At 49.2% G+C, this 13,372-nt stretch overlaps 1 protein-coding gene across 4 annotated transcripts in view; it reads left to right on the forward strand.

The window, feature by feature from the left end:
- The first annotated feature begins 2,617 nt into the window (after nucleotides 1-2,617).
- Nucleotides 2,618-13,372, forward strand: part of ccdc9 (coiled-coil domain containing 9) — a 37,113-nt gene continuing 26,358 nt past the window's right edge. For 2 of the 4 annotated variants that reach the window (XM_052044377.1, XM_052044380.1), the window contains exons 1-5: nucleotides 2,618-2,735; nucleotides 7,228-7,281; nucleotides 11,003-11,113; nucleotides 12,143-12,286; nucleotides 12,773-13,099. In XM_052044377.1, coding sequence (XP_051900337.1) covers nucleotides 7,279-7,281; nucleotides 11,003-11,113; nucleotides 12,143-12,286; nucleotides 12,773-13,099 — 585 coding nt within the window. In that variant the 5' untranslated portion in view covers nucleotides 2,618-2,735; nucleotides 7,228-7,278. Of the gene's footprint in view, nucleotides 2,909-2,972; nucleotides 3,232-7,227; nucleotides 7,282-11,002; nucleotides 11,114-12,142; nucleotides 12,287-12,772; nucleotides 13,100-13,372 lie in introns of those variants that run through there. The other 2 variants (XM_052044376.1, XM_052044379.1) reach the window with 2 other exon arrangements.

Below are 13,372 nucleotides of genomic sequence, written 5' to 3' on the forward strand. Positions count from 1 at the left end.
ATTACCAGTCTAGTAACGTCACCTCTGCACCAGTGCACAGCAGTGCTGCCAAATCCTCCTGATTTTTTCCATCCGTCAGTCCCATGGCTCCATTCATTATGTCCAATATGGTCCACGCCTTGCCTCTTTCTAATGTCAGTGGCAGTGCTGCCCTTGGGATCTTGCTATGCATGTGAAATAGGACTTGACGGTGCAGATGCAGGGATGATGTTTCCCCTCACTGGGGTGCCTAGATCCACAGTCTCAGAATAAGGCTCATCCAATCATGAGGAAACTGAGGAGGAATTTCATGCAGAGGGTGGTGAACCTTTGCGATTCGCCGGCCCACAGGGCCCTGGAAGCTCCAACACTGAGCACACTCAAGGCAGATAGATGGATTTTTAGGGAATCCAGCAATGTGGCATCGGAGCAGGGAAGTGGCACTGAGGAAAAAGATCGGCCGTGACTTTAGTGAATGACGGAGACAATGGCCGTGCAGTGAAGCACTTTGGGATGTCCCAAGGCAGTGAAAGGCACTACAGAAATGCAGGTCTTTCCTTCCCTCAACTGAAGATTGGTGGGGGGTGGGGTTCCTCTACATTGTAATCATGTCTTTTAAGATGTCGAAGCAGGAACAGACCATTTGACTTCTTGTTGCTTCTCCATCCAGTGTACCCTCTGGTAGACCAGCACTCTGCCGGTGTTACTTTAGGGGGTCTTCAGGACACACAAGTGACTGAAGATGCTGGAATCTGGTATTCAAAAAAACAAACTGCTGGAGGAACAGTCAATGTTTTGGGTTGAGTCAACAGTCCATTTCCCTCCACAGACGCTGCCTGACCCGCTGAGTTTCTCCAGCATTTTGTGTTTTGGGGACCTTCACTTGGGTTATCCGCTGAATTCACTGGGCTGAAGTTTAAATCTAGAACATTTTGACTAATGGAGTACGTGCATCATCCAGTAAACCCATTTCTTGTATTTTCCTTATATTTCTTTACAACAATAATGGAGGCTATTCAGCCCATCAATTCTGTGCAGCTCCCAGAGCAAACCCATCACATCTGGGGAGTCCACATTACAGTCTCCCGACACTGGGGTGTCAGAGTGTGGTTTCCAGTGATTCCGTGCCTGAATGTGAAATCGAGAAAGGAGGGGAGGAAAACTGTAAGAAACAGAGTAAAAGAAAACAATAAATGATGAAGGCCCATTTATTCTAAATTAATCAATGATTTTGTTTGTTTAAGTATCCAGATGTATCACAGCTTGGTACAGCAACTGCTCTGCCCAAGACCTCAAGAAACTGCAGAGAGTTGTGGACACAGCCCAGTCCGTCACGTAAACCAGCCTCCCCTCCACTGACTCCATTCACACTTCCCGCTGTCTCGGGAAAGCAGCCAACATGATCAAGGACCCCTCCCGCCCCGGTCATTCTCTCTTCTCCCCTCTCCCGTCAGTCAGAAGCTACAAAAGTATGAGAGAATGAATCACCAGGCTCAATGAGAGCTTCTATCCTGCTGTTATCAAAGAACAGACCTTTTATTCACTAAAAGATGAACTTTTGATCTCCCTTTTGATCTCTGTAACTGCAACACAATATTCTGCATTCTGTTTTTCTTTTTACCATCTTGATGTACTTATCTATGGAATGATCTGTCTGGATGACACGCAGACTAAAGCTTTTCACTGTATCTCGGTACGTCTGACAATAATAAACCAGTATCAGTATTTTCAAGAATTAGTGACGCAGCCGTCAAACCATGGAACATAGAACAGTACAGCACAGGAACAGGCCCTTCGGCCCACAATGTCTGTGTTGAAATTGATGCCAAATTAAACTAATTCTTCTCTGTTTGTACGTGATCCATATCCTCCCCCCCCCCCCCATCTAACAGCCTGTTAAACGCCACTATCTTATCTGCTTCCACTACTTCTCCCCGGCAACACATTCCAGGCACCCACCACTACCTGTGTAAAAAAAAACTTGCCCTGCACATCTCCTTTAAACTTTCCCCACTCTCACCTGAAAAGCACATCCTCTAGTACTTGACATTTTGACCCTGGGAAAATGATTCTGACCATCTACCCTACCTCAGCCTCTCATAATCTTATAAAGTTCTATCAGGTCTCCCCTCAGCCTCCACCGCTCCAGAGAAATCAACCCAAGTTTTTCCAACCTCTCCTTATAGCTCATACCTTCTAATCCAGGCAGCATCCTGGAGACACAAGAGACTGCAGATGCTGGAATCTGGAGCAACACACAAGATGATGAGGATCTCAGTGGGTGGGAAGCATCCATGGAGGGAAATGAACAGTTGACGTTTTGGTTTGAGACCCTTCATCTGGACACCAGAAACCTGGACCCTTCACCTGGAGACCTGAAACATCACTGTCCATTTCCCTCCATGGATGCTGCCCGACCCGCTGAGATTCCCTCCCCCAGTGTTTTCTGCACCCTCTCCAAAGCCTCCACACCCTCCCCGTAACGGGGCGACCAGAACTGCACACACAATACTCCAAGTGTGACCCAACCAAAGTTTTATACAGCTGCAACAAATCCTTTAAAGGTAGAAGCCCACAAGTTGTTTACTTTCCGGGGATTATTTTATGCGCACACACAAATTCAGTTCAAGTGCATTGCCTTTAAGGGTGTTACCCCTTTAAGCCTCCCCGCTAACCTGCTGGAGGCAGCGGTGGACGCGCTGTTGTCGGCCGCAGCCGGGGGTGAATGGGGAGGCGGACGGCGGGGAGCTGCCGGGGTGAGTGCGGCGCCCTCCCCACCGGAGGGGCTTTCAGCTGCGGAGCCTCCCCTCCGGGGGAAGCGCAGGCTCGGTGTTTGGCAGGAAACGTGGGCCACCGTCCGCAGGAAGTGAGAGTGAGCGGAGCCGGAGTCCGCAGGGAGAGCGGCGCGGCTGCGGGGAATGTGCGGACGGTGAGACCGGGGAGGGGGCTCGCCCGGCGGGCAAGGGGCTGTGTCCTACCGTGAGCCGGACCTGGGAGCCACCGAGCCGGGGTTGGGGAGCGGGCAGCAAGGCCGGAGTCCGTGCGCCTGGAGTGAGGGATCTCCCTCGGGGAGAGCAGACCAACTCCTGGACTGATGTTCTGGAAGGGGGTTAAAGTATCCCCAGCCCCTGTGACCCAGAACCTGTGGCCCAAGCCTTGCCTTAACCCAGTCCCCGTGGCCCAGTGGAGACACAGGAGGCTGCAGACGCTGGAATCTGAAGCAACACACGAAGTGCTGGAGGAGCTCAGCAGGTCAGGCAGCCTCGGGCACTCGATGTTTCGGGTCGAGACCCTTCATCTCCCCTCTATCTTTGTCCAGTTTAAGGGTCTGGTCCTGAAATGTTGACTGTCCATATCCATCCACAGATGCTGCTTGACCTGCTGAGTTCCTCCAGCAGATTTCTTGTTGCTCCTGTGGTCCAAGCCTTTGCCTTAACTTATTTTATCTCCTCGAGTGCCTGGTCTTCCTTTGGTTCTTGAGGAGGTTGAACTCTGCCTGCTGTTCTCCATGGGTTCAGAGATACGGTTGGAATCCAGGATCTGGGGGGGACAGGGGAATCGTGTCAGGGGAGTTGCCCCCGGTGGGTGTGTGACTGCCGTGGAGATGGGTTGGTGGGTTGTAGACCCTTGGGTGTGTTTACTGAAGACGAAAAGCCAGAGCTGCTGCAATGTAATTGATGCCTCTGGGTTTGGGGGAGAGTAGGGTGGGGAGAGGGGTTGGGCTTCTGAGCAAGAGCACATTTTGATGTTCAAGCTGCTGCAACCTCATGGGGAGTTTTAGGGCAGGATAAACTTGTCAGGGGAAGGGGAAGTGGGGTGAGAGTAGGGGTGAAAAGAATTCATAGAAAATCTTAAGCACAGAACAGCCTGATGGATCAATACACAGGCCTTTTGACGCCCCCCCCCCCCCCCCCCATTTGCTCTCGATTCACTGATTCAAGCCTCATTTATTACCCACTCCCAGAGGGCAATTAAGGATGTGCAATGAATGCTGGCTTTCCCAGTGTAATCACCCTGTGCAGGAATGAGACACAAAAAGAAATACAGGGTGATAAGGTGGTCACTAATGAGTCTAGTCAGGAACTTGTGAGAAGTTTATTTTCCTTGCAGAGGGTTAAGAGGAAGCTGTACAAAGAGAGGTAGAAGCAAGCAAGAACTGGCATCCTATAGATGTTTTGCTCCAGATTCCAGCATCTACAGTCTCTTGTGTCTCCAACTGGTTTCCTACACCGTTGTATAGGAAAGGCAGCAGCTGATCTGTACACAGCAAGCTCCCACAAACAATATGACAATTAAACTGGGGCATAAATAAAGGCCCTAGACACCAACTCTCCTACTAGGGGATCTTTCACGTCCACCTGAGAGATCAGATGGGCTGAATGGCTTGTGTTGTGCTGTAAATCCTGTGAACTACGTGGGCAGCCCTGATAACTCGCTGGTACCTCCTGAGGCAGCGTGAGCTGGGGTTGATTTCTTTGAAGGAAACTGCAAGTGGCGGAGGTCATGTGCCGGGGATCTGCTGACTGGATAATCCTGGCCAGGTTTAGTGTTTCACTGCCTGCTACACTCTCGTCAGGCCAAGCAGTTAATCTCCTGAGCTGGGATTGCCTCAGTGAGGAAACATCCAGGTTAATTTTCCCTTCAAGGTCAAGACCCAAGAGACACTGCAGATGCTGGAAATCTGGAGCAGCACACAAAATGCTGGAGGAACTCAGCGGGTCAGGCAGTGTCTGTGGAGGGAAATGGACCGTCAACAGTTCAGGTCAAGACCCTTCATCGGGACTGGTCGACCTGAACCATCGACTGTCCATTTCCCTCCACAGATGCTGTCTGACCCGCTGAGTTCCTCCAGCGTTTTGTGCCTTTTCCTTTGAATTCCCCTCCTTTTCACCACATTGGAATCAAAATCAGTCCTCCTCCAATAGAGGTAAGAAAAGAGGTGTTGCTTAACCCAGTTTGGATCGGCAACACATGGACTTGGGACTGTACAACATGCGGTGGTCAGTAAACGACATTGGTTTTGTGCAGTAAAAGCAGAAAATGCTGGGAATGTTCAGCAGGCTGGGATCAGAACTGATGAAGGGTTTTGCACCTCAACCATTAACTGTGCTTCTCTCTCCACAGTTGCTGCCTGATCTGTTGAGTGTTTCTGGCATTTTTTTCATTTTTGTTTCAGAAATCCAACATCTGCAGTTACCTGTGTTTTTAATTTTGAGCAAGGTTTGTGCATTCTGTCACAAGCACCTAAAGAAACTTAGAACTGTACTCTTTGGAGTTTGAAAGAATGAGGGAAGATCTAAGATCCTTGGTAACCATGACATGGAGAGGATGCTTCCATCAGTGGGAGAGTCTGGGATCCGAGGGCACAGCCTCAGAATAAAGGGACATCCCTTTAGACTGAGATGATGAAGAATTTCTTCAGCCAGAGGGCAGTGAATCTGTGGAATTCGTTACCACAGAGGGCTGTGGAGGCCAAGTCATTGGGTGTATTTAAGGCAGAGATTGATAGGTTCTTAGTTAGTAAGGGGGTGAACGGTTACGAGGAGAAGGTGGGAGAATGGGATTGAAGAAATCAGCCATAATTGAATGGCGGAGCAGACTCGATGGGCCGATTGGCCTAATTCTACTCCTATATCTTACAGGTCGATGTCAAGATGTTTCCACCTGTGGGAAAATCTTGAACGAGGGGCCGTAGTCACAAGATTAGGGGGTGGTCATTTAAAATTGAGGTGTGTAGAAACCCAGTGGGTTGTGAAGGCTGGATCACTGAGGTATTTAAAGTGAAGGTAGGTACATTTTTGAAAGGTCAGGAAATTGATGGTTATGAGGAAGTGGCAAAGAAGGCTAGCCAGGATCATATTGAATGGTGGGGCAGGCTTGAGGGGCCGAGTGGCTTGCTCCTGCTCCTAGCTTCAGTTCTCTAATACATTCCACTTTCTGATGTGAAGAACATTACATCTGCAACGTTAAACTCGCTTTGACCCTTGCCCTGTTCTTCTCTGGAATACCACAGCGACATCCTTTGATGTTGATGTTGAACCCAGATATTAGTAGCTGCATTTATTTACTGATTTATAAGAGCTGCATTTATCGAGGCAAGTCCTGGCTGCTCTTCTTGTCCCTATGATTATTACAACACAGGAAGCCATTCGGCCCATCAGGTCTCGGAGCAAGCCCATCATTTCCCCACATTTCCTTGTGAAGTATTTTCTCTCATGTATGCATTTACTCTTTCTCTACACACCCCCACCAACCCCCTCCCACCACCAATTCTACCACCCCTGGGGGGTAGCTGTAACCTACCAACCTGCACATCTTTGGGATGTGGGAGGAACCCAAATGGTCCACAGGAGAACATGGCAAACTCCACACAGACAGCACCGGAGGTCGGGATTGAACCGGTGTCACTGGAGGTGTGAGGGAGCGGCTCTACTTGTTGTGCTGCACATTTTAAAAAAGGTGTATCCTCGCATGAATCTGGAAAATGTAATAACTCAGATCCTGTCCTTGTTGTCCAAGCCTTGCATTAACCTCTTTAGCTCGAGTGCCTGGCCTTCCTTGGTGCATGGTCTTGAAGAGGTTAAGTTCTGCCCGCTTTTCTCCTTCGTGGGTTGGGGTCTGAGGATCTCAGGGCGAGGCAGTGGAGTTGCCCCTGGTGGGTGTGTGACTGCCACTGCGAAGTGGGTTGTGGAGCCTTGGAGGTGTTTACTAAGGAGGAACCCCTTGTGCATCTGGAGATGGTTCCATGGACACTGCATTAGTTAACTACTGCAACACAATGGCTGACGGTAGCACGCACACAGCTCAGCGGGCGCCACTCACCCCTATGATTGCCTTGATTCTTTCTCATCACTGGGGTAGTTGGGTCCTTAGCCTATTTGCTAATTCAAAGATCAAGAGGGCATCTGCTGCCCTCTTTCTGGGGTTCGTGGCTCCACTGTGGAAGGTTACATGGGGTTTGAGTTCCATTTTGCCCTCAGACCCTTGGGCTGGGGTTCTGGGGGCAGAGTTGTAAGGAACCACCCCGGGGTGGTTAGACCCAGGACAGTCACAAAGGTATTGGGAGGGAGAGGATGTGACAGCCCTTTAAGATGACAGCCCTTTCTCGCCAGGTGAGTTGAATAAGATGGACTCTTTAATAACTCTCCCAGCCAGGATCAACAAAGCCCCACAGCGCTTGGCAATCTGTCTTTCTCAGCAGCACAGATCTAGCTTGTATGACCAAATCTTGCTTTAACTTTCCTGCAGGAGTTGTAGAGAAGACGGCTCGCTGTAGTTGCTCGTGCCCAGCTGACCAGGATGGTAAGTGCACAGAAATTCTTGGGTTGGTAGAAAACGACTTGTGTGATGCTTAAAGTTTTTTTTTTTCCTGCTTTAATTAAACTTCCCTTCTGGTTAGAGCCCTTCAGTTTGACGTCGTCAACTATTTAACCTTGGGATACATCACCCATGAAGTTCTGGGCTGTGGCGCATCCTCTCACTGCACTATTGGCAGCCGTGGCATTGGTTACCTGGGCCCCCACTTCAGGGATTCCTTCCTCCATCGCCTCTCAATCTTAACCTTAACCCACATACAAAGGTGGTCCTTTATATTTGAGCTTCCAGTCACCTGCCCTAATGCGTCAGGAAGGAGGAAGTAGACTTGAGGTATAGGAAGCAAAAATCAGATGGGGCTTTTGAGAGTTGTAAGGTAGCCAGGAAGGAGCTTAGGAGAACTAGAAGGGGACATGAGGCCTTGGTGAGCTGGACTAAGGAAAACCCCACGTACGTGAAGAACAGGAGGATGCCTAGAGTGAGGGTAGGACCGCTCAGGGATAAAGGGGGAAACATGCCTGGAGGTGGAGGAGGTAGGGGAGGTACCAGAGGATTGGAAGACGGCAAATGTTGTTCTGCTTTCAGGAAAGGTGATGGGGATAATCCTCGGAATTATAGACCAGTGAGTCTTGCGTCAGTGGTGGGCAAACTATTGGAGAGGATTCTTAGGGACAGGATTTATGAGCATTTGGAGAAGCATAGTCTTATTAGGGATAGTCAGCATGGCTTTGAGGGGCAGGTTGTGCCTTATGAGCCTAATTGAGTTTTTTAAGGTGACAAAACAAATAGATGAAGGTAGAGCAGTTCATGTGGTGTATGTGGATTTTACTAAGGCATTTGACAAGGTTCCCCGTGGTAGGCTCATCCAGAAAGTCATGAGGCATGGGATGCATGGAAACTTGGCTGCATGGGTTCAGAATTGGCCTGACCACAAGGAAGAGGATGGTGGTAGATGGAGAGCATTCTGCCTAGAGGTCGGTGACTACTGGTGTTCCATAGCGATCTGTTCTGGGATACCTACTTTTTGTGATTTTTATAAATGACTTGGATGAGGAAGTGAAGGGGTGGGTTAGTAAGTTTACAGATGACACGAAGGTTGGTGGTGTTGTGGATAGTGTAGAAGGTTGTCATAGGTTACAACTGGATATAGACAGGATGCAGAGCTGGGCGGAGAGGTGGCAGATGGAGTTCAATCTGGAAAAGTGAAGTGATACACTTTGGAAGATCGAACTTGAAGGCAGAATACATGGTTAATGGCCGGATTCTTAACAGTGTGGAGGAACAGAGGGATCTTGGGATCCAAGTCCATAGATCCCTCAAAGTTGCCTCACAAGTTGATGGGGTGGTTAAGAAGACCTATTGTGTGCTGGCCTTCATTAGTAGGGGGACTGAGTTCAAGAGCTGCGAGGTAATGTTGCAGATCTATAAAACTCTGGTTAGACCACACTTAAGAATTCTGTTCAGTTCTGGTCACCTCATTATAGGAAGGACGTGGAAGCTTTAGAGAGGGTGCAGAGGAGATTTACCAGGATGTTGCCTGGATTAGTGAGCATGTCTTGTGAGGAAAAGTTAAGCAAGCTAGGGCTTTTCTCTTTGGAGTGTAGGAGGATGAGAGGTGACGATAGGGTGTATAAGATTGAGAGGCATAGATAGAGTGGACAGCCAACATCTCTTCCCAAGGGTGACAATGGCCAATACCAGAGGAGATCCGTTTGAGGTGAGTGGAGAAAAGTTTAGGGGAGATGTCAGAGGTAGGTTTTTTTACACAGTGGTGGGTGCCTGGAAGCACTGCAAGGGCTGGTGGTATAGGCTGATACAATAGGGACATTTTTAAAAAAAAAACTTGGATATGGATGTAAGGGCAAATGGAGGGTTATGGGCTGTGTAGGAGGGAAGGGTTAGATTGATCATGGAGTAGGTTTATATAGGTCAGCACAACATTGTGGGCCGAAGGGCCCATATTGTGTTGTACTGTTCTATGTCACTGACTTGCCCAACCTAATCCTACCTTGGCAACGGAATACTACAGACCACCATGGATTTGCCTCGTGTGTTTTGTGTGTTTTTTCACAGTCTCTTTTTCTCTTCACTGTCCTGTACAACTTCTTTTGTGTTGTCTGAACCTATGTGCCTGAGCGGCTGCTCGTGCACATGACAATAACCTCATGACCTTTTTAGCCAATATAACTTTTCAGTGAACTGCGCACCTGTGAATTGTGAGCAGTTTTGGGCCCTGTATCTAAGGAAGGACGTGCTGGCCCTGGAGAGGGTCCAGAGGAGGTTCACAGGAACGAGAGGTTTAACGTATGAAGATCATTTGATGTCTCTGGGCCTGTACTCAATGGAGTTCAAAAGGATGGGGGGGGGGGGGGGGGGGGATCTCATTGAAGGCCTGGACAGTGTGGACGTGGAGAGGATGTTTCCAGGGCACAGCCTCAGAATAAAGGGACGTCCCTTTAAAACTGAGATGAAGAATTTCTTCAGCCAGAGGTGGTGAAGTTGTTACCACAGGGCTGCGGAGGCCAAGTCATTGGGTGTACCTAAGGCAGAGATTGATAGATTCTCGATTGTTAAGGGTTACGGGGAGAAGGTGGGAGAATGAGGTTAAGAGAGGAAATAAATCAGCCATGATTGAATGGCAGAGCAGACTCGATGGGCTGAATGGTCTGATTCTGCTCCTGTACCTTTAATGCTGTGGACTGGTTAATGGCATTAAAACTTGGATAGAAATAATGGCTAGAACTTTGCCTTGTGTGTCCTCCTGCTGTATATTTGTCTTGTCCAAGCTCCACTGAGTGTTGCTTTACTCCAAGCATGAGGCAAGATATCTTTATTAGTCACATGTACATTGAAACACACAGTGAAATTTACCTTCTGCATAGAATGTTCTGGGGGTGGCCCACAATTGTCGCCACGCTTCCGGCGCCAACATAGCATGCCCACAACTTCCTAACCCGTACGTCTTTGGAATGTGGGAGGAAATTGGAACACCCGGAGGAAACCCATGCAAACATGGGGACAACGTACAAACTCCTTAGACAGTGGCCAGAATTAAACCTGGGTCACTGGTGCTGTAAAGCGTTATGTTAACCGCTACACTACTGTGCCTGCCTACATCCAGAATTGGAAAGTGTGGGGAGAACAAGCCAGAAAGTGGAGGTCACAAGTTGGGTCAACCTGTTAGGTGGGAAGATGGTGATGGGGAGGTTGGGTGGGTAGTTTGGAGGTTTAGTTGAAAGTTTGGCAGAGAAATTGGAAGGAATGGAGGGTCCTTGGAGAGTCAGAATGGGTAAACATGGAATGAAATATCAAGACTTGTCCTTGATCTCAGGGAGGGGTGTCAGGAGTTGGGTTAGTGAGGGGGTTAGGAATGATTTTTGAGGGGGATCTCTGGGAGAGGGTGTCAGAGGATGGAAGTTGAGGGACAAGCCTTTTGGTGCTGAGCTTCTAAATGTGGAAATGAGGTGGTTGCACCCTGGGCAACTTAATCCAAGTTTCCAAAAGGGGGGATGTTGAGCTCCTGTGTATGACTGATGCCGAAATTGGGCATGAGGGTGACTCCTGGAATTTCTGGAGTGACGTGCAATGGCCAGAAATGGAAAGGAAGCTACCTTTAATCCTGTCACACTTGGATCAAGTTTCTGGGCCCCATCTCCCTGCTCTAACCTCTTACTCGGTCTTTGAAAGTTTTCCCCTTGCCTCCTCTCAGTCAGCAACTGTCGATCCCAACTTGAAGAGTCGCGAGGAGCAGGACGCAGAGCTGGACAGGAGGATCGAAGCACTGAGGAAGAAGAATGAAGCTCTGATGAAGAGACATCAGGTGAGAGAGAGCTGGCTGGTGTTCGAGCAACAGTCGACCCTTGACAGCAAGCATCAGCCTTGCAGTGGCTCCTCACCTAACCCAGAGAGCTGAGCTCCACCCAGAGGACATCCTCGGTGGCAAAGCCATGGTGATGTTTGTCCAGGTTGCTCACAGCGATCTGCAGTGGGAAGGGAAGCTTGCACCTGGTAGTGCCTTCCTCGCGCTCCTGGCTGTCCCAGCACATTCTGCAGCTGATGAAATACTTTTGAAGTGTAGTGTAGAAAACACAGCAGCCAATGTGTGCACAGCAAACTCTCCCGCAAATGGTAACGTGATAATGATCAGATTATTTCTGTTTTAACCCGATTTCATTCATGTTCTTTGGCAACCCCCAGAGAGAACCTGCCTGCTCTTCTTTGCAATAGTTTCTATTTATTACACACTGCTGGCAAGGCCAGCATTTATTTCCCATCCCTAATTGCCCCTGAACTAAATGACTACTGAACCTCTTCACTGTGTTGCTGTGAGCCTAGAATGAAATTGCAAGCAGTTGTTTCATGGTTCCGGTGTTACATAGATTTTTCTTTATATTCCAGGTTATAGTTCCACAGATAGGATTTAACTTCGTCTCCAGATTAATTACCCAGGACTCTGGATGTTAGTGAAATAACTTAGCCACTGTGCCAAGGTATCTCTTGTATTGAAATCTCACGTGATTCAAGTGCAGCACTCCCTCAGTACTGTGCTGTAGGGAGTCAGCCTGGATCCTGTGCTCCAGTCTCTGGAGTGGGACTTAAACCATGACCTTCTGACCTGAAGGCAAGCAGGCAACACTTGTGTCACCATTTGTCGTCTGCCCCAGGGTCAGGAGGGAAAGTGATTTGACCAGGGTTCCCATCCTCTGCTCCCTTAAAACAAGAGGAAAGATTTGCTGGAATCTCAACACCTGGGTAGACGAGGTTCCTGCTCAGATTTCCCCTTGAGTCTGTTTCTCCAGCCGGCTGGCCAGATGGAATGTGGTGTTTTATATTTCTCTTGTTCCAATAGGAAATCGAGGAAGATCGGAAGAAGGCGGAAGAGGACGGCATCTCTGTGACCACCTGGAGACCCAAATACGAAGCGGAGCACGATCGTAAGCAGAATGGGAAAGGGATGCCGACCCTGGCTGGTGACCTTAGTAGATCCCCGACCGTGAGTAAACTTCTCCCTGCTCTGCGCTGCAGATGTGAATCTTTTATCTTTAAAGGTGGAGAGGTACTTGATTTTAAAACTCAATGTTCCTCATTGGGCAGTGGGGCACTGCTGGTTGTGCAACGATGTACCTTCTGTACTGATCTGGAGAGCACTGGTCTAGGACTCGTGCTGTTTGCAGGAACTGGTCAGGTGAGATTGGCAGATTAAGAACGTCAGAGTTGCTGGCTTGTTAACGCTGCTGCCTCACTCTGAACCAGTAGTGCACAATCCCCTCATATTTCAGTCCGGATGAAGGGTCTCGACCCAAAACGTCGACTGTCCATTTCCCTCCACAGATGCTGCCTGATCCACTGAGTTCCTCCAGCAGATTTTGTTGCTCCAGATTCCAGATACTGCAGTTTCTTGCCTCCAGCACACAATGGATGCTGGCTTTGAGGTTTTCTCGCCGCTCTGTTTGAAACTCCTTCCATTTATTCACCACAGGAGAAGCGAATGGTGAATGACAGGAAACCTCGCAACAACCTGGGCTCGCCTGGCAGACGGGGTTGGGCAGGGAGCCCCACTTCCCCAGGCTCCAGACACACGGTAGACCAGGGCGTCCACTACACCTCTCCCGGCAACTGGCCCGACAGGATGCCGTGGATGGATCGCTCCGAGCGGAATTCCCGAGGCTTCACCAGCCACGAGGGCCCAGAGGGGGAGCGGAGAGGCCGAGGCAGAAGGGGCCGTGGGGGCAGAGGAGGAGGAGGAGGTGGGGGAATGGACGGAGGAGTTCCTACTGGAGTTTCACCGCAGGACAGAAGAGTAAAGGTAAGGTGGGACGTGGCTCCTGTGAGTCAAGTTGTTTATTGCCAAGGGCACAAGTACGGTGAGGTACAGGTACAATGGAAAACTTGCAGCAGCATCACAGGCACAGACAACACACAGAATATAAATTATACCAGACAGTGAAGAAAGAAAATGCCTGTGCAAAACAAGACATTAATGCAGGAAAAAGTCACGAGTCCATAGTAGTGTGTTAGCAACAGAACATTACGGACCACCTGAGGTAGGGTTAGGGGTGTGCAGGTCAGTTCAAGAACC

Source organism: Pristis pectinata, chromosome 35 (assembly GCF_009764475.1).
Source record: "Pristis pectinata isolate sPriPec2 chromosome 35, sPriPec2.1.pri, whole genome shotgun sequence".
NCBI lineage: Eukaryota > Metazoa > Chordata > Chondrichthyes > Rhinopristiformes > Pristidae > Pristis > Pristis pectinata.